General features: G+C 39.9%; 1 protein-coding gene across 5 annotated transcripts in view; it reads left to right on the forward strand.

Annotated features, from left to right (window-relative positions):
- LOC135222868 (choline transporter-like 1) overlaps nt 1–25,680 on the forward strand; it is a 534,082-nt gene that overhangs the window by 358,248 nt on the left and 150,154 nt on the right. For all 5 annotated transcript variants that reach the window (XM_064261214.1, XM_064261216.1, XM_064261218.1 and 2 more), the window contains exons 11-12: nt 3,074–3,227; nt 5,992–6,138. In XM_064261214.1, the coding sequence (XP_064117284.1) occupies nt 3,074–3,227; nt 5,992–6,138 (301 nt within the window). The remainder of the gene's footprint in view (nt 1–3,073; nt 3,228–5,991; nt 6,139–25,680) is intronic.

The following is a 25,680-nucleotide window of genomic DNA, read 5'->3' on the forward strand; positions in this document are numbered from 1 at the left end:
CTATTGCTTGTATTTGCCTTACTGTCGCCAACATTATGGTTCTTTGCTTTCTCATAAGGGAGACTGTTACAAACCCCGAGAGAGGTCCGCTTCAAGTCCGATATTATGATAAACAAAAAGAATTCAACACCAACAGTTGAAACTGGGGATACGAATATAGAAAGATACACAAACACAACAAAGGTTTATTTACAAACTTACTAACGAAGATAAATGCAGAATGGTTTCTCCTATTTACATACCACAAGTAAAATCTAACAATGCTTGAACTGGGGAAGCAGTGAGGTAATGCAAATACTTGCTAGCCAGTTTTGTGCTGTCGGAGATCTATGCTCGAAACGGTGGCTTCACAAAAGGAGAACTATAATTGCAGACGTCTTCTTGACTCTGTATTGCAAAAAACAATGTCTAGTCTTGATACTCGAAGGGCAGGAACTCCTCAAAACCTCTTGTAGAACGTTTCTGCTCTCAAGGCTTGCTCAACGACGAAAATACCTCGGTCGTTCTCTGTAACTGGACGACTTGACCAGATTTCGACCAACTCTCAAGCGCCTTTTCCTCTCTGATCCTTCGTCTGCTTCTTCTTCTCTTATCTCTCTCTGATGATCTCTGATCTCTGCTGCTGAGCTCTCACTGAGGATCTGATCTGTGACTCTCCCTGATCTCTTCTACTTCGTCAGTCGTATTTATACAGTGACCTGGGGGTGGGCCTAAGGGGGGCTGGAGCACGAACGTCACAGATTCCCGAGATGACCAGAACGTCTTAGAAGAATCTCAACAAAATATTGCATCATATTTCGCTGCATTTTTTGACGACATGACGGCCCGTGTCGCGTTCCACAAAACTCCTGCCAATTCTAGAACCATCATGAGAACAGGCACCTCCAACACATGCATGAATGCTTCCTTGCTGCAGAACTTCTCGAAGATGCGTTTTCCTTTCCTTTAACTTGTAATCTTTGCTATAAAGCAATTACCATGACAGACATACATTTTTCCCTTATGAGTAAACCCAGAAGACTGGCTGATTTCGCAGTGCCTAACTCCAATCAGAAGCCAGTGGCTGGATTTCCATCTTCGCTCTTACGACCGCTAAGAAAATCTTGGGTAGGCTGAGCCCCAGTCTGTTCATAGAGGCTCACTCAGATTCCTCGCACCAATCAGTAAGTCTTCCTATTGTAAAGGATCAAGGGTTTGTATATTGTGTAGGAACAAATCAAAATTTTTTAAAGTAAATTGTATTTTTCCTAATTATACAAACCTGAGGTCCTTTAAACTAATTGCCCACATCATGCCACCCCTCATTCTGCTACCTGGGCCTAAAGCAGATTGGAATATTTACATTTGGTTGGGAGGGACCCCTAATAACTGGACCGATAGTTAGCTCCCGAACTACCTTGTTTAAAGATTTCAGCGGCTGTCTAGGCTTCGCCTTAAGTAATTCCTATTATAAGGGACCTCAGGTTTGTAATAGGAAAAATGCAATTTACTTTCAAATATTGTGATCTTAAGGATGCTTCCTACACTCGGTTTTCTTCAGAACTCCGTCCGTTTCATCATATCTATCCAGTTTTGAAGTAACCATGAAGATTCTATAATATCCTTGGTAAATTTATTAAGGTAGTGAATAGTTTGAAGCTGAAGCCATATCCAGTAATCTTAGGCCAAAGTAAGGGAAAGTTTGGGTTTTTTATTGCTTCTTTTCCTCTCTCTGATCCTTCGTCTGCTTCTTCTTCTCTTATCTCTCTCTGATGATCTCTGATCTCTGCTGCTGAGCTCTCACTGAGGATCTGATCTGTGACTCTCGCTGATCTCTTCTACTTCGTCAGTCGTATTTATACAGTGACCTGGGGGTGGGCCTACGGGGGGCTGGAGCACGAACGTCACAGATTCCCGAGATGACCAGAACGTCTTAGAAGAATCTCAACAAAATATTGCATCATATTTCGCTGCATTTTTTGACGACATGACGGCCCGTGTCGCGTTCCACAAAACTCCTGCCAATTCTAGAACCATCATGAGAAACCAGGCACCTCCAACACATGCATGAATGCTTCCTTGCTGCAGAACTTCTCGAAGATGCGTTTTCCTTTCCTTTAACTTGTAATCTTTGCTATAAAGCAATTACCATGACAGACATACATTTTTCCCTTATGAGTAAACCCAGAAGACTGGCTGATTTCGCAGTGCCTAACTCCAATCAGAAGCCAGTGGCTGGATTTCCATCTTCGCTCTTACGACCGCTAAGAAAATCTTGGGTAGGCTGAGCCCCAGTCTGTTCATAGAGGCTCACTCAGATTCCTCGCACCAATCAGTAAGTCTTCCTATTGTAAAGGATCAAGGGTTTGTATATTGTGTAGGAACAAATCAAAATTTTTTAAAGTAAATTGTATTTTTCCTAATTATACAAACCTGAGGTCCTTTAAACTAATTGCCCACATCATGCCACCCCTCATTCTGCTACCTGGGCCTAAAGCAGATTGGAATATTTACATTTGGTTGGGAGGGACCCCTAATTACTGGACCGATAGTTAGCTCCCGAACTACCTTGTTTAAAGATTTCAGCGGCTGTCTAGGCTTCGCCTTAAGTAATTCCTATTATAAGGGACCTCAGGTTTGTAATAGGAAAAATGCAATTTACTTTCAAATATTGTGATCTTAAGGATGCTTCCTACACTCGGTTTTCTTCAGAACTCCGTTTCATCATATCTATCCAGTTTTGAAGTAACCATGAAGATTCTATAATATCCTTGGTAAATTTATTAAGGTAGTGAATAGTTTGAAGCTGAAGCCATATCCAGTAATCTTAGGCCAAAGTAAGGGAAAGTTTGGGTTTTTTTATTGCTTCTATATAATGCCAAATTGTAGATTCATATTACCCAAACATATATTAACTATACATATACATATAGTTTTTGATAACTTGTTCAGTTGGATTGTTTTGCATCATGAATGAAAATATTTAGTTAGGAATTGTGAACTTGTATTTAGGAAATGTTGCTTGTTGTTTCAAGGTGTTTCATAACTTTATGGTAAATTACAGTTTTAATGTGGCTTATTTTTTCACTTTCAGCCCCTCCTCTACTCTTGTTGGAATATGTTGATCCCACCTGGGTGCGTTCTTTGTGGTGGGTGTGGGCAATAGGACTGGTATGGGTGGCAGAGTTCATACTTGCCTGTCAGCAGATGATCATTGCTTCAGCAGTTTCTACTTGGTATTTTTCAAGGTTTGTTTTTTTTATTCGTATGAAACTGATGGGTTTAGAATGTATTACCATTTCACTTTTCGCAATACATACTTTATTCTTATTTTGGTTATTTTGTTGATGGCAATGTAACTTTTATTTTAACCCACTTACGCCGACTGGACGTATTTTACGTTGACTTTTTTTGTCTCCCGTGTGCCGACTGGATGTATTTTACGTCGACTTACAAAAGTTTTTTTTTAAATTCGCGGAAAAATACTTATAGGCCTACCAGCCTAAAACTTTTGAATCACGCGCCTTGGGGGATGCTGGGAGTTCACGGGTCAAGGTGTTGTTTTGTTTACAATCGTTACGCAGGCGCGCAAGCGCGAATTTCTTTCGTATGAAACTGATGGGTTTAGAATGTATTACCATTTCACTTGATGGCAATGTAACTTTTATTTTAACCCTCTTACGCCGACTGGACGTATTTTACGTTGACTTTTTTTGTCTCCCGTGTGCCGACTGGATGTATTTTACGTCGACTTACAAAAGTTTTTTTTTAAATTCGCGGAAAAATACTTATAGGCCTACCAGCCTAAAACTTTTGAATCACGCGCCTTGGGGGATGCTGGGAGTTCACGGGTCAAGGTGTTGTTTTGTTTACAATCGTTACGCAGGCGCGCAAGCGCAAATTTCTTTCTTGCCGCACTAAAAAGTATCTGTGACACATCTAGGAAATTATTTCGTCACTTTGACATAATTTTTGTACCATTGTAAATTAGCCGTTACATGAAGTATTATATATGAAAATGTGCGCATTTTTATGTAGAATACAACAATAAAATACTCATGATTGTAGCTTTTATCAGTTTTGAGATATTTTCATATAAATAATGATAATTGCCAAAATTTCAACCTTCGGTCAACTTTGACTACCGAAATGGTCGAAAAACGCAATTAGCCAAAATTTCAACCTTCGGTCAACTTTGACTACCGAAATGGTCGAAAAATGCAATTATAAGCTAAAAACACTCTTATATTTTAGTAATATTCAATCATTTACCTTAATTTTGCAACTAATTGGAAGTCTCTAGCACAATATTTCTATTTATGGTGAATTTTTGAAAAAACTTTTTCCTTACGTCCGCGCGGTAACTCTTCCGAAAAAAATCATACATGCGATTGTGGTAATGTTTGCACCATTTTAAAATTAGCCGTTATATAAAGTTTTATATATGGAAATGTGCGTAATTTCATGCACAATAACTAAGAACAACCATGATTGTAGCTTTTATCAGTTTTGAGATATTTTCATATAAATAACAATAATTGCCAAAATTTCAACCTTCGGTCAACTTTGACTCTACCGAAATGGTCGAAAAACGCAATTGTAAGCTAAAACGCTTATATTCTAGTAATATTCAAGCATTTACCTTCATTTTGCAACAAATTGGAAGTCTCTAGCACAATATTTCGATTTATGGTGAATTTATGAAAAAAATAACATTTTCTTTACGTACGCGCGGTAACTCTTCCGAAAAAATCATACGTGCGATTGTGGTAATGTCTGCACCATTTTAAATTAGCCGTTACATAAAGTTTTATATATGAAAATGTGCGCAATTTCTTGTAGAATACAACCAAAAATAATTGAAGGTTGTAGCTTTTCTCATTTTTGAAATATCTGCATATAAATCACGATAAATAGAAATAAAACCACGTTCGGTCAAATTTGACTCTACCGAAATGGTCGAAAAACGCAATTGTAAGCTAAAAATCTTACAGTCTAGTAATATTCAGTCATTTATCTTCATCTTGAAACAAATTCGAAGTCTCTAGCAAGCAAAATATTTAGATTTATGGTGGATTTTAAAAAAAAATCTTTCCTTCCCTCCGCGTGCGGATTCTCCGCCACAAATCTCCGAAATGCGTACGTCCCATTCTCGGAATATTTGCTCCGTTTCATATTAGGCATTTCATAGAGTTTTATATATGAAAATGTGCGCAATTTCATGTAGAATAAAACAAAAAATATTTGAAGGTTGTAGCTTTTCTTATTTTCAAAATAATTGCATATAAAAAATATATATATATAAAAAAATTCTACATTCGGTCAACTTTAACTCGTCAGATATGGTCGAAAACTGCAATTGTAAGCTAATACTCTTACAGTATAGTAATATTCAATCATTTGTCTTCATTTTGAAAGAAATTGAAAGTCTAGGACAATATTTAGATTTATGGTGAATTTTTGAAAAAAAATATTTGTTTACGTCCGCACATTACGAATTCATGCATTATTTTGTGATAATATTTTTTCTGTGTTGCTTTTATTTTTTTACAATGTGTTATATACCAAAATGATCGCAATTTAGTGTACATTACAACGAAAAAAAAATAACTTGTTACCTTTAACTGTTTTGCGCACAGCGCGATTTGAATACAATTATATATGAAATTTCGTTTCTGCGTTATCATATATCGCATTATTTATATATGATAATTATAATTTTTTCATTTCTGATGGTTGCATACTAAACTTCAGCCAATGACAAAAAAAGGAGCCAAAAATGAACTCTTAATCTTGAAAACTAAGCGCGCTGTGATTTTTTGAAAAAAATATTTTTTCCTCTTCCGCGCTCACTCTAAAACACCTCCGGCACACGGGAGACAATTTTTTTTTTACCGCTTCGGCGTAAGAGGTTTAAAGACCTCTTGATGTTTTTCAGAATTGTAAATCTTTTCACTAGTACAAATGCTTATTATGTTTTTAAAATTAAAGAAATGCTTTATGTTTTAATAGGCAAGAGGGACGTACAAAAGCCAAACATCCTGTCTGGTGGTCTTGGCAGACTCTTCTCTCTTATCATATTGGTACAGTTGCAAAAGGGTCCTTTCTTATCACTCTTTGTAAACTGCCACGACTGATCATCCAGTGGACAACAAAAAAGTAAGTACTACAACAAATTTGTAGGGGAGAGTACCTTTATTCCCCAGTTAGATCCTTGTTAATGAGTTGGATTAGGTTCATACATGTCCAGCATTACAAAGAATGAGGAAGGTGAGTTAGGACAGCAAGCCTGTTTACCCTTACAGCTTAAGTACCTGACATCTCCGAGCAAGTGGGAAGGTTTATTTTTAATAGTTTCTGAGTCTGATTTCAGTAAATAAATACAGCAGACCTCTAAGGTATTATGCGATATGTTTATATCTTCTTCTTTCCCACTACTATCCCTACATTAAGGGGTCAGTTGCCTGATGCACCTTCTCCACTGCCTTCAGTCAAAGGCGTCACCCTCCACCAAACCTCTTCTCTCCATATCATATTCCTTACAACATCAGGCATGGTTTATTTTATGGCATGGGTTTTTATGACCACATGCCCTTGCTGCCATCAACCATAATTATTGGCGATGGGCCTCGCCTTTGACTAAAAAGTCCACCCACAGGGCAGCAATTTCCACAGTTATTGGCAGTAGGTATAGCCTTTTACTAAAAAGTAAGACTGTAAGGCAGCAGTTTCTACAGTTATTGGTTCTGGGCCTAGCCTTTTGCTAAAAAGTAAGACTGCAAGGCAGCAGCCGTTCTTTTAGTCACCTTTTACAACATACAGGACCTACAGTGGTAGTATTCTTACACTCGCACCACAGGGTGGAATAGATATATTTATATATAGTTGAATAATGCCTAGGACCCTATTTGTCACATTGCTGTGTATGGGAACTCAATGGAAAAAACTTCATTAAATCCCAACAATTACAGCTCAAATTGCCATGGCATTGTGATCTGTGAAGTTTTTGTCTTTGTGAGACAAGACCAACTAGAAAAGCTGGAATATATACATAATGTATCAGTTTAAGAAAAAAAAATATTGTTAATGGGCAGAATTAGAATGGGAGTTAAATATGCTAAATTGGAACTAAATGTAAGAAATCTGAAGTATTCATAAAATAAACACCATATAATTAAATATACTTGTACAGAGTGAAAGCTAAGATGATGAGATTATGTCATGTATTCTTTTTTGCTCTTAAGTATGCACATAGTAGAGGACCAAGACAAACAGTTCGGTAAGCATGAAGGCACAGTGTACCAGAAAATCTTCAGGCCCTTGATATTTCGGTACCACTGCACCAGGTGTAGTGTGAAGATATCCGTAGTTGTATCGGGAAAATTTGAGATAAATGTAGATGTCCATCAAGGATTAGCCATGAGCCCTCTGCTCTTAACTAAAATAATGGAAAATGATATGAGTAAAAAAAATTAAGTCCTGTGGGACCTGCTATCTTCAGATAACTTGTAACTAACTATAGAATCTAAGAAAGAGGTTATTAAATTCAATACAAGAGGAAAGAGCGTAATGGATAGGAAAGGATCTGAAACAAACAAGAAAAGCAAAGCTGAGGGTGATGGTTTGAAAATGTATTACCAAGATATAACTTATATTGAATGTAATGGGGTGTTACAAAAGTTGTTCAGTATTGCAAAATATAACATGTATGCATATAAGAATAGCAAATCTGGTAGAAATGGAAATGGAAAATCCTGGTGAAGTGGAATGGTTAGTCTTACAAGAGGTAGAACATTTATATCACCTAAGGGATACATTGGACTGTGAAACAAGAATTGAGAGAGCAGCAAGAGTGCATACAGCCAGTAGTACTCTATGCAGCAGAGACATGGCCAGTGACAAAGAAAATTGAGATATATTGAAAATGTATCATCTTTGAACTGGTTAGAGTGTGATGATGAGATCATATATTATAAACAATAGTGATGGGAAAACGAGATCTCAAATACACAGGCACCTCAACTTATCTGAGCATATTTGTTGTAAAATATTTATGTCTATTTACCTAGAACGAAGATGCTGTAACATTTTGGGATTTATACATGTTTTTTCTAATATTTCTTTGCAAAATTACTTTTATAATTGACGTACTATCATTAAAGATAAGAACTAAACCAACAGCAACCCCTTGGTATATTTATGAGCAAATTTATAAAAAGATGTGATGTGAGACCAAGAGCAGTACAGGCGGCCCGCGGTTAACAGTGCAATCGCTCAACGGCGAATCGGTTTTACGGCTGTCGTCAAAAATATTCATTAAAAAATAAGACATTTTAAGGTATTTTTACAGCACAATTTTTGGTCAACAGCGCTGCTAGCGCCGTTATGTCTTAACAAGTACATACATTTGTAGAAATACCGTTCAGCCCATAAAGGTTATGCAAATGATATTAAAAATTAAAAAAATGTTTTGGTTTCAAATCAACTGATGGCGAACACAAGTTTGTTTCGACATATTTAATGCAATTCTGATTAAATTTTCTTGCTTTTCGTTGGCATAAATGAATATCTAGATACTTGACTTATATCAGACAAGGTTATTTTTTCTTATATGACGTGTTTTTAGGTGGAAATATGAATTGAATATGCCTCGTTGTGATTGTGAACTTTTTTTTTTTTTTTTTCGTTAACAGATTACGTTGGTGGCATGTTTATTGCGTGAAAAATTATGTGATTCTGTTCACAATTTTCCTTTATATCATCATAATACGAACTTTACGTTATATATCTTATATTGGCGTGAAACCAACAGTAAAATGTGTTCTTTCAAGCCCAGTAGTTTTGATTAAGATTATTTTATCTCAATAAAGATTATTTTATCTCAATTATATCTATGGTTGTGTTTGATGGCATACTTTTATTGGATTTTTATCCTTGTTGCTGATGCATGATAATAGACATTAGCAGCTTGAACAGTTTTCTCAGCTTCAGTTATAACTAGGTTTAAATTTAACAGTATATTTCCCGATTGATCTTTGATCTATATTGATCTTTGATCTATATTGATCTTTGATCTATATTGATCTTTGATGTATAGCGAATAAAGTTATTACATTAATATATCTCCGTTCTATTCTACATAATGTCATTTATAACAACTACGGTAATAGTGTACTATATTACAATGATTGAAATACAAGCCAAACGGATGTTATCAAATTCGGTTGTACTTAAAAAGAAAAGAAAAAAAAAAGTAGTTTCACGTTGGTTGTTCATGGCTGTACACGTTTATGCAACGAATATAACGTTAAAACCATACTTTCATCATTCTCTTTTGCTGTTTTTGAACTCAAGTAACTAGAAGATGGGATAAAAAGTTAGGCTATCATAATTTCTATCATAAAATCGGATTATCGTAAGACGAATTATCGTGACTTGAACACTACAGCTACCTGTACACTTTATAACACCTTATAATATCTTTACATCCTCTAGACACCCAAAGGATTAAAGCTAGGCTTTTTTCACTTTACAGTATTTATGATACTATAATGTACTGTACAGTAAATTGTATAGATCTATACTGCATAAATATAATTTTACTTATTGCACCATTGCGGGATTAAGGCATCTTTTGACTGGTCTAGGGCGCTGTTAACTGGTCTAGAATTTCGAAAGAAGGTGTGCAGCGGCCGTAGGCTTTAAAATTGCTTAGCGTCAAAAATCACTTGGCGTCGGCAGCCAGGAACGGAAACCCTGCTGCTAACCCGAGGGCTGCCCCTGTTCTACAGTGGGGCATCGTTTAATCACGGATCAGTAATCATGGAATCATTTATTCACGGGTTTTTTTTTCTTGGACCGCTTCTCATGCTACATCGCTGGTATGAATCGCTGCATCGCGGGTTTGTCGTGTTGTGTATGCGATGTTTTTCGGTGGGCTAAGCCTCAGCCGCTGTCTGATAACCACCAACATACATTAAAAGACTCATATTATGATATTAACTGACAATAAAGGTAATAAATAGCCTATTCAATGTTTATGTATGACGTTCATTGGTAGTCTAAGCCTAGTTGCAGTGCGATAACCACCAACATACACGAACAGATTCACATTATGATATCAACTGACAATAAAGGTAATAAAACAATTCTCACCTTATATATTCTAGGCATATCTTCATGATAAGTAGCCTATTCAAAGAATAATTCCACATCACTGCACTCAACTTATTGTCCGAGTGGCCATCCACAAAATGTAAACATATAACGTAACGAAAATGGAGTATGTACTATACGGTTGCGTTCAAAGCGACATTTATTGTTCAAAAACCTTTTAGAAATCTTAATAGTAGTAGTGTAATTACGGTAGTAATAACAATAAGGTTAAAATTAATTCGAACTTCATTATTTTCTGGGCTCAGTTCGTGTCGCTTCGTGAAATAATCCTTAAGTTCATTATTTCTAGGTAAATGATACTAACATTATACCAGAGAAAAAATAAATTCAGGAGGATGTCAGAATAACTGACTCGCTCACCCTAAATAAAACGAGGGCGTCGGCATGGAGCTGGGGCGAGTGAGACCACTACCACAAACCTCTTGTCATTTAGAATTCTCCTTCATCAAAATCCCCCTCCTGAGAGAGCTGATACACAGTCGGAGTCAGCAACTTCTACTACTACTACTACTACGCTACCCACCACGCCGACTGCAGCGCCTCTGGTGTACATCCTTTTCGTTAGCGAACTTGGGTAAACATGTGCCACTTTTACTCTGTGACTTTCGTGTGCTTTTCTTGGGATTTTTATTCATCATGGAATTAGCAGCTATCGCCGCAGCTAAGTTAACCCTTTTACGCCGACTGGACGTATTTTACGTCGACATTTTTTGTCTCTCGTGTGCCGACTGGACGTATTTTACGTCGACTTACAAAAGTTTTTTTTAAATTCGCGGAAAAATACTTACAGGCCTACCAGCCTAAAACTTTTGAATCACGCGCCTTGGGGGATGCTGGGAGTTCACGGATCAAGGTTTTGTTTTGTTTACAATCGTTACGCAGGCGCGCAAGCGCGAATTTCTTTCTTGCCGCACTAAAAAGTATCTGTGACACATCTCGGAAATTATTTCGTCACTTTGACATAATTTTTGTACCATTGTAAATTAGCCGTTACATGAAGTATTATATATGAAAATGTGCGCATTTTTATGTAGAATACAACAATAAAATACTCATGATTGTAGCTTTTATCAGTTTTGAGATATTTTCATATAAATAATGATAATTGCCAAAATTTCAACCTTCGGCCAACTTTGACTCTACCGAAATGGTCGAAAAACGCAATTGTAAGCTAAAACTCTTATATTTTAGTAATATTCAATCATTTACCTTAATTTTGCAACTAATTGGAAGTCTCTAGCACAATATTTTGATTTATGGTGAATTTATGAAAAAACTTTTTCCTTACGTCCGTGCGGTAACTCTTCCGAAAAAAATCATACATGCAATTGTGATAATGTTTGCACCATTTTAAAATTAGCCGTTATATAAAGTTTTATATATGGAAATGTGCGCAATTTCATGCACAATACAACTAAGAACAACCCATGGTTGTAGCTTTTATCAGTTTTGAGATATCTTCATATAAATAACAATAATTGCCAAAATTTCAACCTTCGGTCAACTTTGACTCTACCGAAATGGTCGAAAAACGCTATTGTAAGCTAAAACGCTTATATTCTAGTTAATATTCAAGCATTTACCTTCATTTTGCAACAAATTGGAAGTCTCTAGCACAATATTTCGATTTATGGTGAATTTATGAAAAAAATAACATTTTCTTTACGTACGCGCGGTAACTCTTCCGAAAAAATCATACGTGCGATTGTGGTAATGTTTGCACCATTTTAAATTAGCCGTTACATAAAGTTCTATATATGAAAATGTGCGCAATTTCATGTAGAATGCAACCAAAAATAATTGAAGGTTGTAGCTTTTCTCATTTTTGAAATATTTGCATATAAATCACGATAAATAGAAAAAAAACCACGTTCGGTCAACTTTGACTCTACCGAAATGGTCGAAAAACGCAATTGTAAGCTAAAACTCTTACAGTCTAGTAATATTCAGTCATTTATCTTCATCTTGAAACAAATTCGAAGTCTCTAGCATTCTCGGAATATTTGCTCCGTTTCATATTAGGCATTTCATAGAGTTTTATATATGAAAATGTGCGCAATTTCATGTAGAATAAAACGAAAAATATTTGAAGGTTGTAGCTTTTCTTATTTCCGAAATAATTGCATATAAAAAATATAAATATAAAAAAAATTCGACATTCGGTCAACTTTAACTCGTCAGATATGGTCGAAAACTGCAATTGTAAGCTAATACTCTTACAGTATAGTAATATTAAATCATTTTTCTTCATTTTGAAAGAAATTGGAAGTCTCTAGGACAATATTTAGATTTATGGTGAATTTTTGAAAAAAATATTTGTTTACGTCCTCGCGTTACGAATTCATGCATTATTTTGTGATAATATTTTCTCTGTGTTGCTTTTATCATTTTACAATGTGTTATATACCAAAATGATTGCAATTTAGTGTACATTACAACGAAAAAAAAAGTAACTTGTTACCTTTAACCGTTTTGCGCACAGCGCGATTTGAATACAATTATATATGAAATTTCGTTTTTGCGCTATCATATATCGCATTATTTATATATGATAATGATAATTTTTTTCATTTCTGATGGTTGCATACTAAACTTCAACCAATGCGCGCTGTGATTTTTTGAAAAAAATATATTTTCCGCTTCTGTGCTCACTCTGAAACACCTCCGGCACACGGGAGAAATTTTTTTTTTTTTACCGCTTCGGCGTAAGAGGGTTAAGTACCCCGAAAGGTTTTACACTAGTTTTTTTGTCAGCCAGGAACTATTTTTACCGTTTTTTAGGTCCGATAATAGTCACCTGGTCTGGCGCATGGCGGCCTTGCCGGCTCGCCTCATGTTCGGTTAGATTCTTCGGTCCCCCATACCATGGTATCTATCCAGTGTATTTATTACCTTTATATGTGGGTTCTATCACGTGATACACAAGTTCCCAAACATTTATTTTTTTACATCGTACTATTCGGAAATCCATTGCCTGTGCCTTAGATTAGTGTTCATGCATGCATGTCCCTTTGTCTAGGTGTCTAGGCTTGTGAGTGATTACTATTTATTATGTCTCTTCTAGTCCAGCCATCCTGGCCGTTGCCCTCCGTTTTACGTGTCGGCTAAGGCCAGCTCCTGAGCAGTTTGCTCGTTTTCCTTCAGGGAAATTAGCCTACTTCTCCTGGACGTTCCCTTTCTCTCTCACTCGTGATTTCCCTTTTTCTCTTTATGACTATGTATTTATCATTTTAGGGGTTGCATGTCAGGGCGATCAGTTTGGCCTAGGCTAGTTTTGTTGCATTATCGCCTTGTGGTCCACTCTCGCTCACGTGGTCAGCTCGACCTAGACTTTGTTTTGTTGCATTATCACCTCATGGTCCACCTGCGTTCGCGTCGAGCCACTGGTCTCCCTAGTCCCAGTCCCCTTCCCCTCCTCCCTCGTGGAGGGGGGGTCTGTCCTCGCTCGCTCACGGTCGCTATAGCAACCATCCGAGCACCACTCCCCTCCTCCCCCCTTTAGGGGGGTCACGGGAGTTATGAACTGTAAGGAGTACTGCTGGACCGTCCATGTTCTCTGTGAGCTTCGAGGGAGTTCCGGTGTGATCGGGGGGGGTTGGCCACCCCCTCTGCCCGCATCAGTCCTTCTCCGGCGTTCCTTTTACACATTTCCCCTCCCCCCTCTCTCTTCCCTTGTTATAGCTGACTCCGCCAGCTATTGAAGGGGTAGGGGGATCGGTCGGTCCTACATGCTTTCCCCGTTATGTATCATAGTCCCCTTCGTCTGCTGACGGAGCGCCCGCTTGCTATCCGAGCGGCCCGGCGGTTGACGGAGGGGTTTTACGACAGAGCTCCACGCTCCAAATTATTTAATTTATTTTATTTAGTTTTAAATTATGGGTAATCCTCTCTCGTTCTCCGGCGTGTCGTACTCCTCCTTGAAACTCAACTATAGGTGTATGATAGGTATCTGGTTTATCTAAATTTTACTCTCTGGCGTACACCGGGGATTTCAACCAGTTTACCATGTCCCATGGACTCTCCCACACGGATTACAGGGGAGAATTATGCCCAAAAATTTTATGCTACTCCGGCATGCAGCGGAGCATCATAAGTGGTCCTGATAGTGTATAACGTTGATACTTATGTATCTATCCACTTACAGGCTACCAACTGTCAGGAGGCCGGGTGTAACGCCGTCCTCCAGGACCCTTGCAGGCACGAGGTCTGTCGCTCGCACGCTCCCTGTGCCGTCCACCATAAGGACTTGATCGTGTGGCACCACGAAGTCTGCTCCATCTGCTACGAGCTGGTGGAACAGTTTTCGGACGGAGTAAGTATATACCAGTGTAGGTATATTCTTTCCTGGTATATACTATCACAAATTTGTGTTATAATGCTTCGTTGTAAGGACTACAATGACCCTCTTTTTCAGGCTGCCGCCGTTAAGAACGCCACGTCGGCTACCCTGAAAGCTTGGGTAGGTGGCTTCGGCAAGAACGCGCCGAAGGGGCAGCCATATATATTGGACAAGAGTATGGCTGTCCGGATCTTCCCGGGCGGTAAGTCGACGATCGCCGTCATCTAGCAACAGGTGGAGCAGGCCCTGATGGAAGGGGGAGGCCAGGACATCTCGGCAGACGTCGCGACGCTGGACCTCAATGTAGAGCCAATGACGGTAGGTGTAGGTGAGTTATTGGTTGAGGTGGGTTTGTTAGGCGCCCAAGGGCTTCCCTTGGACGCTTCTGGATCTTCTTCGCCTATCCCTTCCTTTGCTTCCTTCCAAGGCTTCACGGAATCAGAGATTCCTACTAAGACGCCTACTGCCTCAGTAGTCCCCAAGGTGAAGGGGCAAAGAGAGCAGAAGACCCTGGAGAGGACGTCGTCTTCCTCATCTTCCCATAAGTCTCCGGCTCACCATCCCGGAGCAGGGAAAGCGAAGACTTCCTCTTCGCATTCGAAAGGGTCGAGAGGTAAATCCTCTAAAGAGAAGGTCCGCGCTCCCGCCGAGCCAGTACCTTCCTCTTCTACCAGAGCTCCTCCAGTGACCCCTGTCGAGGCCAGTCCTGTTGGTCCCTTCGATCCTGTTGCTTTCACGGCAGGGGTCATGCAACAGGTAGGAGACATGGTCGGATCTTTGATGAATACCAGATTCGATCAAATGTTCGCCCAGATCTCCACCTCGTTGACTCAGTCCGGCCAGTCGATTCAGAATATTTCTGATCGTCTGACAGACCAGGAGAACAGACTGGCAGGGCTGAGCCAAGCGCCTCCAGCCGTTCTCCCTGTAGCAGGTGCCGGAGTTACCTCGTTGCCTGACTACAACACCCTTCTCTATGAGCAATCCTTGGAGGGTAGCAGCCTTTGCTCCCTTCAAGGATGGTATGATCTCCATCCCGGACTATGGAACTCATCGTATCGAGGACTTCGAGTTCCATCCCGCCGGTCTACAACCGCCTTTCATGGGATGTGCTAGGCTAACGGAGGCAGCTCTGAACAGGGAAGACAAGATCCCTAAGGAGACTGTTTTGTACAGTCGAGAGCAGGCTCAGAGGGAGTGGGTACGATGCCTGGAAGATTGGGATTGTACTAATACCAAACTCCAGGCATTTAAGAGCCCTTTTACAATCTTTGCTACGGAGGAGGAGGCACCACTCCCCTTCACAACAAAGATAGCCGAGGTCACCATCCAAGCTGCCATGAAGGATGAGCCTCTCCCTCAGCTTAGGGAATCAGACCCGACGTCCCCACTCTTTCCAGCCTTTGGGGAACTTTGGGAAGACTTGCCAGCAACGTTCACGGTAGGAAAGCTCAAGCCGGACTGTGCCATTGATCAGTTCGGGGAGAGACTTCCTAGGTTGCCGGATAACCTTATCCAAGCCGAATTTGAGGCAAGGACTAGGTTAGGCAGAACTTTGAATGCCTTAGTGATGACAGAGGTTGCCGCCTTGACTTACGGTTCGGAGCCTCTGTTCAAACTTCTGGCAAAGGCACAAGCACAAACTGTACAGTCGGACCTGTACGAGTTTGTGGTAGCGAGACGGAACTGCAGGAAACATGTCCTGCAGGAAGCTACAATTCGGCACGAGCCGAACAAGCTGCTTTCTTCTACTATCTGGGGGCTGACCTCTTCCCAGAATCGGCTGTCAATGAAGTGCAGCATGAGGCGACCAGGCTTAACCAAAGCCTTAGGGTGCGCTGGGGTCTTTCCAGTAATAGGAAGCCTGAGAATCCTCCTGCTGGCTCCATAAAGCTGAAAAAGACCAGGAAGTTCCCGCCCTTCCAAAAACAGCAGCAGCAACATTTTGTTCAAGCAGTTCCAGTCTCACAACCCGTGCAACCGGCAGCTGCGAAAGGTCAAAACCAGCCCATCCTCCTGTTGACTTCCCAAAGCCAGCCCTCGACCTCCTACGCTGTTTCCTCGGCTTTCAACCCTGTATTTGAAAGCCAAGCCTTTCAAACCATTAATAGGTTTGCAAGGGGAAGCAGGGCTAGTGGTGCCTTTCGTCAGAGGGGTGGCGGAAGGGCAACCAACAGGGGGAAACACTTCCGTGGAGGGCGCGGAGCACGCCCTGCACAACAACAGTGAGATCTCTCAGGTAGGAGGGAGGCTGTTTCTCTTCCGTCACAGGTGGGGATTCAGCAATTGGGCACAGAGCATTGTGTCCAAAGGGCTGGGGTGGAGTTGCATCAAAGGTCCCCCTCCATCCAAATCATTCCTTCAATTACCAACAAAGGAATTGACAGAGTATGCGAAAGAGCTCCTTCAGAAAGGGGTAGTGTCAAGAGTCAAGCATTTAAAGTTTCAAGGACGATTATTCAGCGTGCCAAAGAAAGGCTCATTCGTTGCGACAAGTTCAAAATGCTGACTATCTCGCAGGTGCGGACCTTACTTCCCTGTGGGGCCGTCACCACCACTATCGATCTTACAGACGCATACTATCATATCCCAGTCGCGAGACACTTCCGCCCATACCCAGGCTTCAGGTTGGGAGACCAGGCATTCTCTTTCAAAGTGATGCCCTTCGGGCTGAACGTAGCCCCCAAGGGTATTCACGAAAATAGCGGAAGCAGTAGTACAACAACTGAGATCACAAGGGATAATGGTAGTAGCATACCTCGACGATTGGCTGATTTGGGCAACAACCGTCGAGGAATGCCTCAGAGCCACAGACAAAGTAATCCAATTTCTGGAACATCTAGGGTTCCAAATAAACAGGACAAAGTCCAGGCTCACACCGGAGTCACGTTTTCAGTGGCTCGGCATTCAATGGGACCTAACCTCCCACACTCTGTCAATTCCATTGGTCAAAAGGAAAGAAATAGCCAAGTCAGTAAGGCAATTCCTCAAGTGCAAACGAACGTCAAGGAGAAACCAGGAAAGGATCCTAGGTTCACTCCAGTTTGCGTCAGTAACAGACGTTCTATTGAAAGAGAAATTGAAAGACATAAATCGAGTTTGGCGCTCAAGAGCAAATGTCAAATCTCGAGACAAGTTGCCAGTAATCCCGCAGATTCTTCGCAAACGTCTCCACCCATGGGCGGAGACAAAGAACCTGTCCAAATCAGTTCCTCTCCAGTTTCCCCCTCCGGCATTGGCTATTCACACAGATGCCTCTCTAAGCGGGTGGGGAGGATATTCCCAATTCAAGAAGGTTCAAGGAACTTGGTCATCTCAGTTCCGCCGGCTTCACATAAATGTTTTGGAAGCTATGGCAGTATTCCTTACTCTGAAGAGGCTTCTACCAGCAAAGAACTCTCATATAAAGCTGGTTTTGGACAGCGCAGTAGTAGTACACTGCATCAACAGGGGAGGATCCAAATCAAAACATGTGAACCATGTCATGATAGCCATTTTCTCTCTAGCAACCAAGTACAAATGGCATCTATCCTCCACCCATCTAGCGGGAGTAAGGAATGTGATAGCAGACGCTCTGTCTCGATCAGTTCCTCTAGAATCAGAGTGGTCCCTGGACAAGAATTCATTCCAGTGGATACGCCGGAGTGTTCCAGGTCTCCAAGTAGATCTATTTGCTTCTCAAACGAACCACAAGCTCCCTTGCTATGTGGCCCCCAACCTGGACCCTCTGGCCTATGCCATAGACGCCATGTCCATAGATTTGAATCAGTGGGAGAAGATATACATCTTTCCTCCAGTGAATCTTCTATTGAAAGTCCTGAACAAACTCAGGACATTCAAGGGACAAGTAGCTCTAGTAGGCCCGGACTGGCCCAAGAGCAACTGGTATCCTCTGCTTCTGGAATTGGGTCTCTGACCTCGACGGATCCCCAATGCCAAACTATCTCAGTCAGTACAAATGAGGACTGTGTTTGCTTCCTCAGGAATTCTCAAACCCCTAACTTTATGGACATCATGAAGTTTGCAGCTCAAAGAGATGCAAATATTGATCCTCAGAATATTCTTTTCTTAGAATCAGATAAGAGAGAATCAACTTTGAGACAGTATGATGCTGCTGTTAAGAAGTTAGCAACTTTCCTGAAGGAAACAAACACCAGAACCATGACAGTCAACCTGGCTATATCCCCCTTCAGATCTTTATTCGAAAAAGGATTAGCAGCTAGTACTATCACCACTAATAAGTCAGCTTTAAAGAAAATCTTTCACAGTTTGGTTTTAAAATAGACTTAACAGACTCCTACTTTACGTCTATTCCTAAAGCCTGTGCTAGGCTGAGACCTTCTGAAAGGCCTAGTTCAGTTTCATGGTTCTTGAATGACGTTCTCAAGCTGGCTTCAGACACTGACAACATTTCTTGTACATATATAATGCTACTGAGGAAAACTCTATTCTTACTAAGTTTGGCCTCAGGAGCCAGAATATCAGAACTGTCGGCCCTTTCCAGAGATGCTGGACATGTAGAATTCCTCCCCTCAGGAGAAGTCTTACTGTCTCCAGATCGTAGTTTTTTGGCAAAGAATGAGGATCCCTTAATGAGGTGGGCCCCTTGGAAGGTCATCCCTCTTCCACAAGACCCTTCTCTTTGTCCGGTGACGACCTTACGAGCCTTTCTGTCTAGGACATCCTCTAGATCCTCAAGCCCCCTCTTCATGAGGGAAAAAGGTGGTACTATTTCAATGAAGGGAATTAGGCAACAAATCCTTTACTATATTAAACAAGCAAATCCTGACTCATTCCCCAAAGCCCATGACATCAGGGCAGTAGCCACCTCCATTAATTATTTCCAGCATATGAACTTTAATGACTTAAAGAAGTATACAGGCTGGAAATCGCCGACAGTTTTTAAGCGTCATTATTTAAAGTCCTTGGAATCTTTAAAATTTCCGGCAGTGGCAGCGGGAAACATAGTTTCCCCTGACACTGCTCAGTAGTTGTAGTTGAAGATCCAGATCTCCTTTCTACCTGCCTCAACTAACAATGCACCTAAGCCTACCGTTATGCTCCTTTGGTCCTTCAGCCTTAGCTGCTTAGAAGGCTACATATAGTGGTGTGTCCCTTATTTTTTTGCTAGGGGCACCCACAACTATATTGTATATATAAAGCTTTTGTAACTAATCGGTGTTGCTCCCCTTATTTTTATGCTAGGGAAGCACACCAACATATAATTGAGATGCTGTTTGTGATTTACATATATAAGTTTCAGTGAGTGTTCTTCCCTTATGTACTGTTTTATTGAACCTCACTTGTATTAGATAAGTTATCATAAGTTAGTTTAAGTATGATTTTAAGGTTAACTGTATATAATTTGTTTCATTAGTTTAAGTTAACTTTATTTTATGATAACTTGTAAGCTCTCAATCAGATTATATTTATTCTTTTTTTACTTCCTTTGTTTTATTGAGACCTTTCTCTTTTTTATTTTTTCCAATCTTGTGCTAATTCTCTGGTACTATTTCACGAAGCGACACGAACTGTGCCCAGAAAAGGGATTTTGACGAAGGAAAAATCTATTTCTGGGCGAGGGTTCGTGTCGCCCAGTGAAATCCCCCCCTGTTCCCTGCCCTGCAGCCCAAGATTGGCATCTAACTACAAGGATGGCCACCAGAGGCGCTGCAGTCGGCGTGGTGGGTAGCGTAGTAGTAGTAGTAGTTGCTGACTCCGACTGTGTATCAGCTCTCTCAGGAGGGGGATTTTGATGAAGGAGAATTCTAAATGACAAGAGGTTCGTGGTAGTGGTCTCACTTGCACCAGCTCCATACCGACACCCTCTTTTTATTTAGGGTGAGCGAGTCAGTTATTCTGACATCCTCCTGAATTTATTTTTTCTCTGGTATAATGTTAGTATCATTTACCTAGAAATAATGAACTTAAGGATTATTTCACTGGGCGACATGAACCCTCTCCCAGAAATAGATTTTTCCTTCGTCAAAATCCCTTATTTTGGTAGTATACGTATATAACTTCTCCGAACAATGAAGTCGAACAAACGATATTTGTCATAGAGAATTGTTGTTAGCTATTGGCGACGAAGCGTAAACGAAATACGTAAAAGCATTTTTTACCTTATATATTATCGTCATATCTTCATAATAAAAAGGCTATTCGTGGAGTAATCCCATATCAGTGAAATCAACTTTTACTATGTGAGGCCAGCCAGCTGACAAAATGTACGTACGTATATGAAAATCAAAATATGGTAGCGTTCACAGCAAGGTTATCTTTCAAAATTTTGATAGTACTAGTCATGGTAGTAATAATGTTTGGAATATATGTAACATTCATTTTCAATACAAAATATCATCGTTATTTTGGTAGTGAATAATAGTTTAGAATGATCATACGTACACTGCATTGTTATGGGTTTGTAGCAGTGATAAAACAACCAAAATAACGTTTTCCTTTTAGTCAATGCGTTTAGGAAAAACTGACATAGAATCGGCTTTGCGACTTCGTTTATTTTGATATTTTTAACGATACAATAACTATCATTTCTACTACTAACACCATCTTCACATAACTAATTTTTCGTAAGATATGTGTCGTTGCAAAAGCTAGTTTATACATAAAAGGGATTTTGACGAAGGAAAAATCTATTTCTGGGGAGAGACCTGTGTCGCCCGGTGAAAAGGGGCTATCCACTTTTCTAGTAGTTCTCTGGTATATTTAGAACCTATTTATACTAGAAAAGTGGATAGCAGGATCCTCTTCACCTGCGAACGCAGGTCGACCCAGAAAAGGCTTTTATAATTTAAGTCATCTTAGATATACCTACGTACCCAACTTCATTGTGGGGAAATTTACTACCATTTCCTCGGATATTGAAATACTTTAGCATCATTCAAACACTTTAATAATATAATGCATAAATACTATACATACAGTAGTACCTCGAGATACGAAAGGCTCAGCTTACGAAAAATCCAAGTTACGAAAGCCAATACGAAAAATTTTACTGCTCTACATACGAAAAGTTTTCAAGATACGAAAGGTTGTTGCTATAAAGTCCCGAGATTCGCCCGGACCACCGAGAACAATTTTAAAACTCCCGCGCCGCCAACTGAGTAAACTCGCCACCATTCTCCCGCTCTCCCATTGGTTCCTGATGCTAGTCACCCCATAAGGTCCTGCTCTCCTATTGGTCAGCATCTACCCCTTGTGCTTGAAGTATTCTATTGGTAAAAGGTTGCTGTAAATTGAAAAACTTAGTATTCATGCAATACATTTATAAAAAAAAAACATTAGGTAAAGATAGAATAAAGAATAGAAATGAATGGTTATTATACTGTTTGGTAGTTTCAGTAGTTGAAGAGAGAGAATGAAAATTTATGGCTTACTGTGTAAAAGTGATTGCTTGGCGATCGTTCGATACTCATAAGTGCTGGATGTAAACAGACGTTTGGAAGCTTTTTTTTTTGTTTGTTTGTTATAGTTAATGGTTACTTAATAATTATTTGAAATGAGTACATGCAATACATTTAATAAAAAAAATGTGAATTAGATATCATAAAATATAAAATAAATCAGACTGCCAACAAATACGCATTTTTTAGAATTCTTCTTCTGCTTTATTATTACGTTACGTATACGTATTACGTGTTTCATTATAGCTGTCAGTAACTCGGTATCTCCGTTAGGTAAAGATAGAATAAAGAATAGAAATGAATGGTTATTATACTGTTTGGTGGTTTCATTAGTTGAAGAGAGATACTAATGACAATTTATGGCTTACTGTGTGCTAGGAAAAATGATTGCTTGGCGCTCGTTTCATACTCGTAAGATGGGTAAGATCTGAATGTAAACAATCGATTGAAAGGTTTGTTTTTTGTTTGTTTGTGTATTATAGTTAATGATTAATTGATAATTATTTGAAATGAGTACATACTGATTATTTATACATTTTATTGGCATATTCTAAGCTTTTAGCTCTTAGGATTAGAAGTCAGAATCATAGACTAGGCTACAGTAGCAACCGCTAACATAGGCTAGGCTTATTGCTAAGGGACATATGCCAAAGTCCTAATATATGCAGTAAAAATGGGTTTGAACATTATATGCAGTTGATAATACTCAAGTATGTACAGTATTTTGCCTTTTTGGAGTCATATTTCTTCCGTCGTAACCCAAGAACATGTGTTTTAGGCCTGGAAATATAATTTACTGGGGTGTTTTTGGAGGGCTTGGAACGGATTAGCCATTTTACATGTTAAATGTGTTCCAAGATACGAAAAACTCTTGATACGAAGGCCGTCTCGGAACGGATTAATTTCGTATCTCGAGGTACCACTGTATATACCTCGTATACAAATACTACATACAGTTATATACAAAGTTAATCATATGAGTAGCTTCTCTCAATAGTGATCAGAAGACAGTGCTGAATTACGTAATGCAGCTGGGCACTGCACTACGTACGTACTACATACCTGTAAAAATTAAAAGAAAATTGTTAAAACCAAATACATTAATATATGTATTGTACCACCTTAAACTGTCATGTTAAATCACTTTGTGTATATAGCAATATTTCTAAGTTTAATGGTAAATACTACGTAAAGCAAATGGGTACTGTACTCACCAGTGATCAATGTTGACTGAAGATACTAATAATGATGAATTAGCTGTGCAGTCGAATGAAAATGAAGATAAGACTGCACAGCAAAGCAGAGGAGTTACGTCTTCTCCTGGGGGCATCCCTTCCTCCTCCTCAGGAGGTATTTCAGGGGCTGGAGGAGCCTCCTTCACCACTGAAAAATAGCTTGTGATAGGCAGCTGCTGCACCTGCTTCCTCATGGTGCTCAGGTGTGCATAGGGGCTCAGTGCCCTATCAATGCTATTGACGAACTTTAAGGCACGTTCTAGGCAAGGATCCTGTTCCAAAATGGTCTCCTTCGCCTCCTGGAACAACCTAATATAATTGTTCAGGAAGTCCAAGATAAGACCCCCATCCTCATCCCCCTCGTTCCCTGAACCTGCCGAGTCTTCGTCGTCGTCGATGACAGAGTCGGTCATTTCTTCCACTGGTCCGTTAAGGGTTCAGAGTGTGTGTCGATCAGGGTTCCCACTTCATCCTTGATGTCGTCGAATCCTTCTCCACCAAGGGTCTTTGCCAATTTGACTGCATTGTCTATGGCAGAATGCTGAATTCCTTGTGGAGAAAATCCCTTATAATCGTTCACACACTCAGGCCACAACTTCTTCCAGCAGGAATTCAGGGTCTCTTTCTTCATATCCCTCAGTGACCTGTCGATGACGTTCAGGCAGGTAGCAATCGTGAATTTTCACCAAGAACCTTTCAGCGTGAATTCACTGTCGTCATCCATTGCCTTCACTAGGTGATCGAGGGAGTTCCGGGTGTATAGTGCCTTAAAGGCATGGATCACGCCCTGATCCATGGGCTGCAGAAGAGAGGTGGTGTTCGCAGGGAGGAACTTGATCTGGAATCCCTCATAATAAAGATCAGTAGGGTGGCCACCGGCGTTGTCCATAATCAATAAGACCTTGAACTCCATACACAAGTCGCTAAGGTATTTCTTAACTTGTGGATTGAAGCTCTGAAGGAACCATCTTTTCGTAAGGACTTTGGTGATCCAGGCCTTTGAGTTATGCATCCAAAACACTAGCACATTTTTATTCTTGAGGCCCTGGGTTTAGCGGACTTGTAAATTAAACTTGGTTTCAACATGAAGCCAGCCGCATTGCCACACATGATGAGGGTCACCCTATCCTTGTGTGCCTTGGAACTCGAGGCTCTGGCTTCATCTTTCATAATACTATATGTACGTGACGGCATCCTCTTCCAGAAGAGGCCAGTCTCGTCCATATTGAAGACCTGAAAAAACATAAAAAGATTAAAATGAATAAAGTATGTAATGCTAATGATGTTTGAAATTGTAAAAAAAATAATAATAATAAATAAAGGAATTCAGTTAAACTATGTAATAAAAGTATAAAATCATATACATGAAGTTAAAACCAATGTGTTGTGGACAGTAGCCTTTGTCGCTTATTAGCTTTTTGAAGCTCTGGATATTTTTCTGCAGCGTCCATGTCTGCTGATGCAGCTTCACCATGCGACAAGACATGCTTGAGCTGAAATCTCTGCACATGAATCGCTGAAACCAGCCCTTGCTAGCCTGAAACCCCTGAAGAGCTGAAGAAGGTCATGCTTGTGGCTCTTCCTCATCAGAGGCCTCATCAAAGCGTAAGAAGTCTGCTTCTTTAGCTATGTTGCTGTCTTCGGTCTTGCTGCCATTTGAAAATTTTGCATAGAGCTGCTGTGCCTTCTCACAGATGAATACACGACCAAGGAGAATGTTTTTCTTACGGCAGTCGTATATCCACAGTGCCAAGGCAGACTCCATGCGTACCACATCTTGGTCTCGTACTGTACTCATTTTCTTGGTGCTGCCAAGAAAACTAATACTGACGGCCTTTCTTATCTCGACCTCCTTCTTCTGGATGGACCTGAAAATATAAAGAAAATTCATTAATTAATTATCGTTACAGCATATATACTTATACAGTGTTCCCCACGTATTCGCGGGGGATGTGTACCAGACACCCCCGTGAATAGTTAGAATCACCATTAAAAATGCTTATAACTGCCTATCTTGAAAGTTCAGATACCAAATGTATACCTCTAATAACATCCTACTTCAAATATACCTAAAATTACTAACCTATTACTGTATTAATCTTTGAGGTTATATTATTAACATCATTTCAAAGTCATCTTAAACATTTTACCATTAAAAATATATACCTACAGCCAACAATACAGAGCGGAGAGAGAGAGAGAGAGAGAGGAGAGAGAGACGAGAGAGAGAGAGAGAGAGAGAGAGAGAGAGAGAGACCAGTGAATGGCAACATCATATATCTGACCAATCATGAGTGAAATTATGAATTATTTCTGACACAGAGAGATAAGTAAAATGAGAAGAGAGAGAGAGAGAGAATAACTTCCTAAAACTAGACTCCTTCCCTCCACCGCCAATACGTATATCAAACTGTCATATACTCCCCCGCCCACGTTCCTCCAAGTGGATAAAAAAAAGCTGGGAATCGCTATTTTTAATTAATCTTATTAATATTTGAAAATTAGTTATAAGGTGAATCATTTACTTATG

The sequence above is a fragment of the Macrobrachium nipponense genome, chromosome 8, assembly GCF_015104395.2.
Source record: "Macrobrachium nipponense isolate FS-2020 chromosome 8, ASM1510439v2, whole genome shotgun sequence".
Classification (NCBI taxonomy): domain Eukaryota; kingdom Metazoa; phylum Arthropoda; class Malacostraca; order Decapoda; family Palaemonidae; genus Macrobrachium; species Macrobrachium nipponense.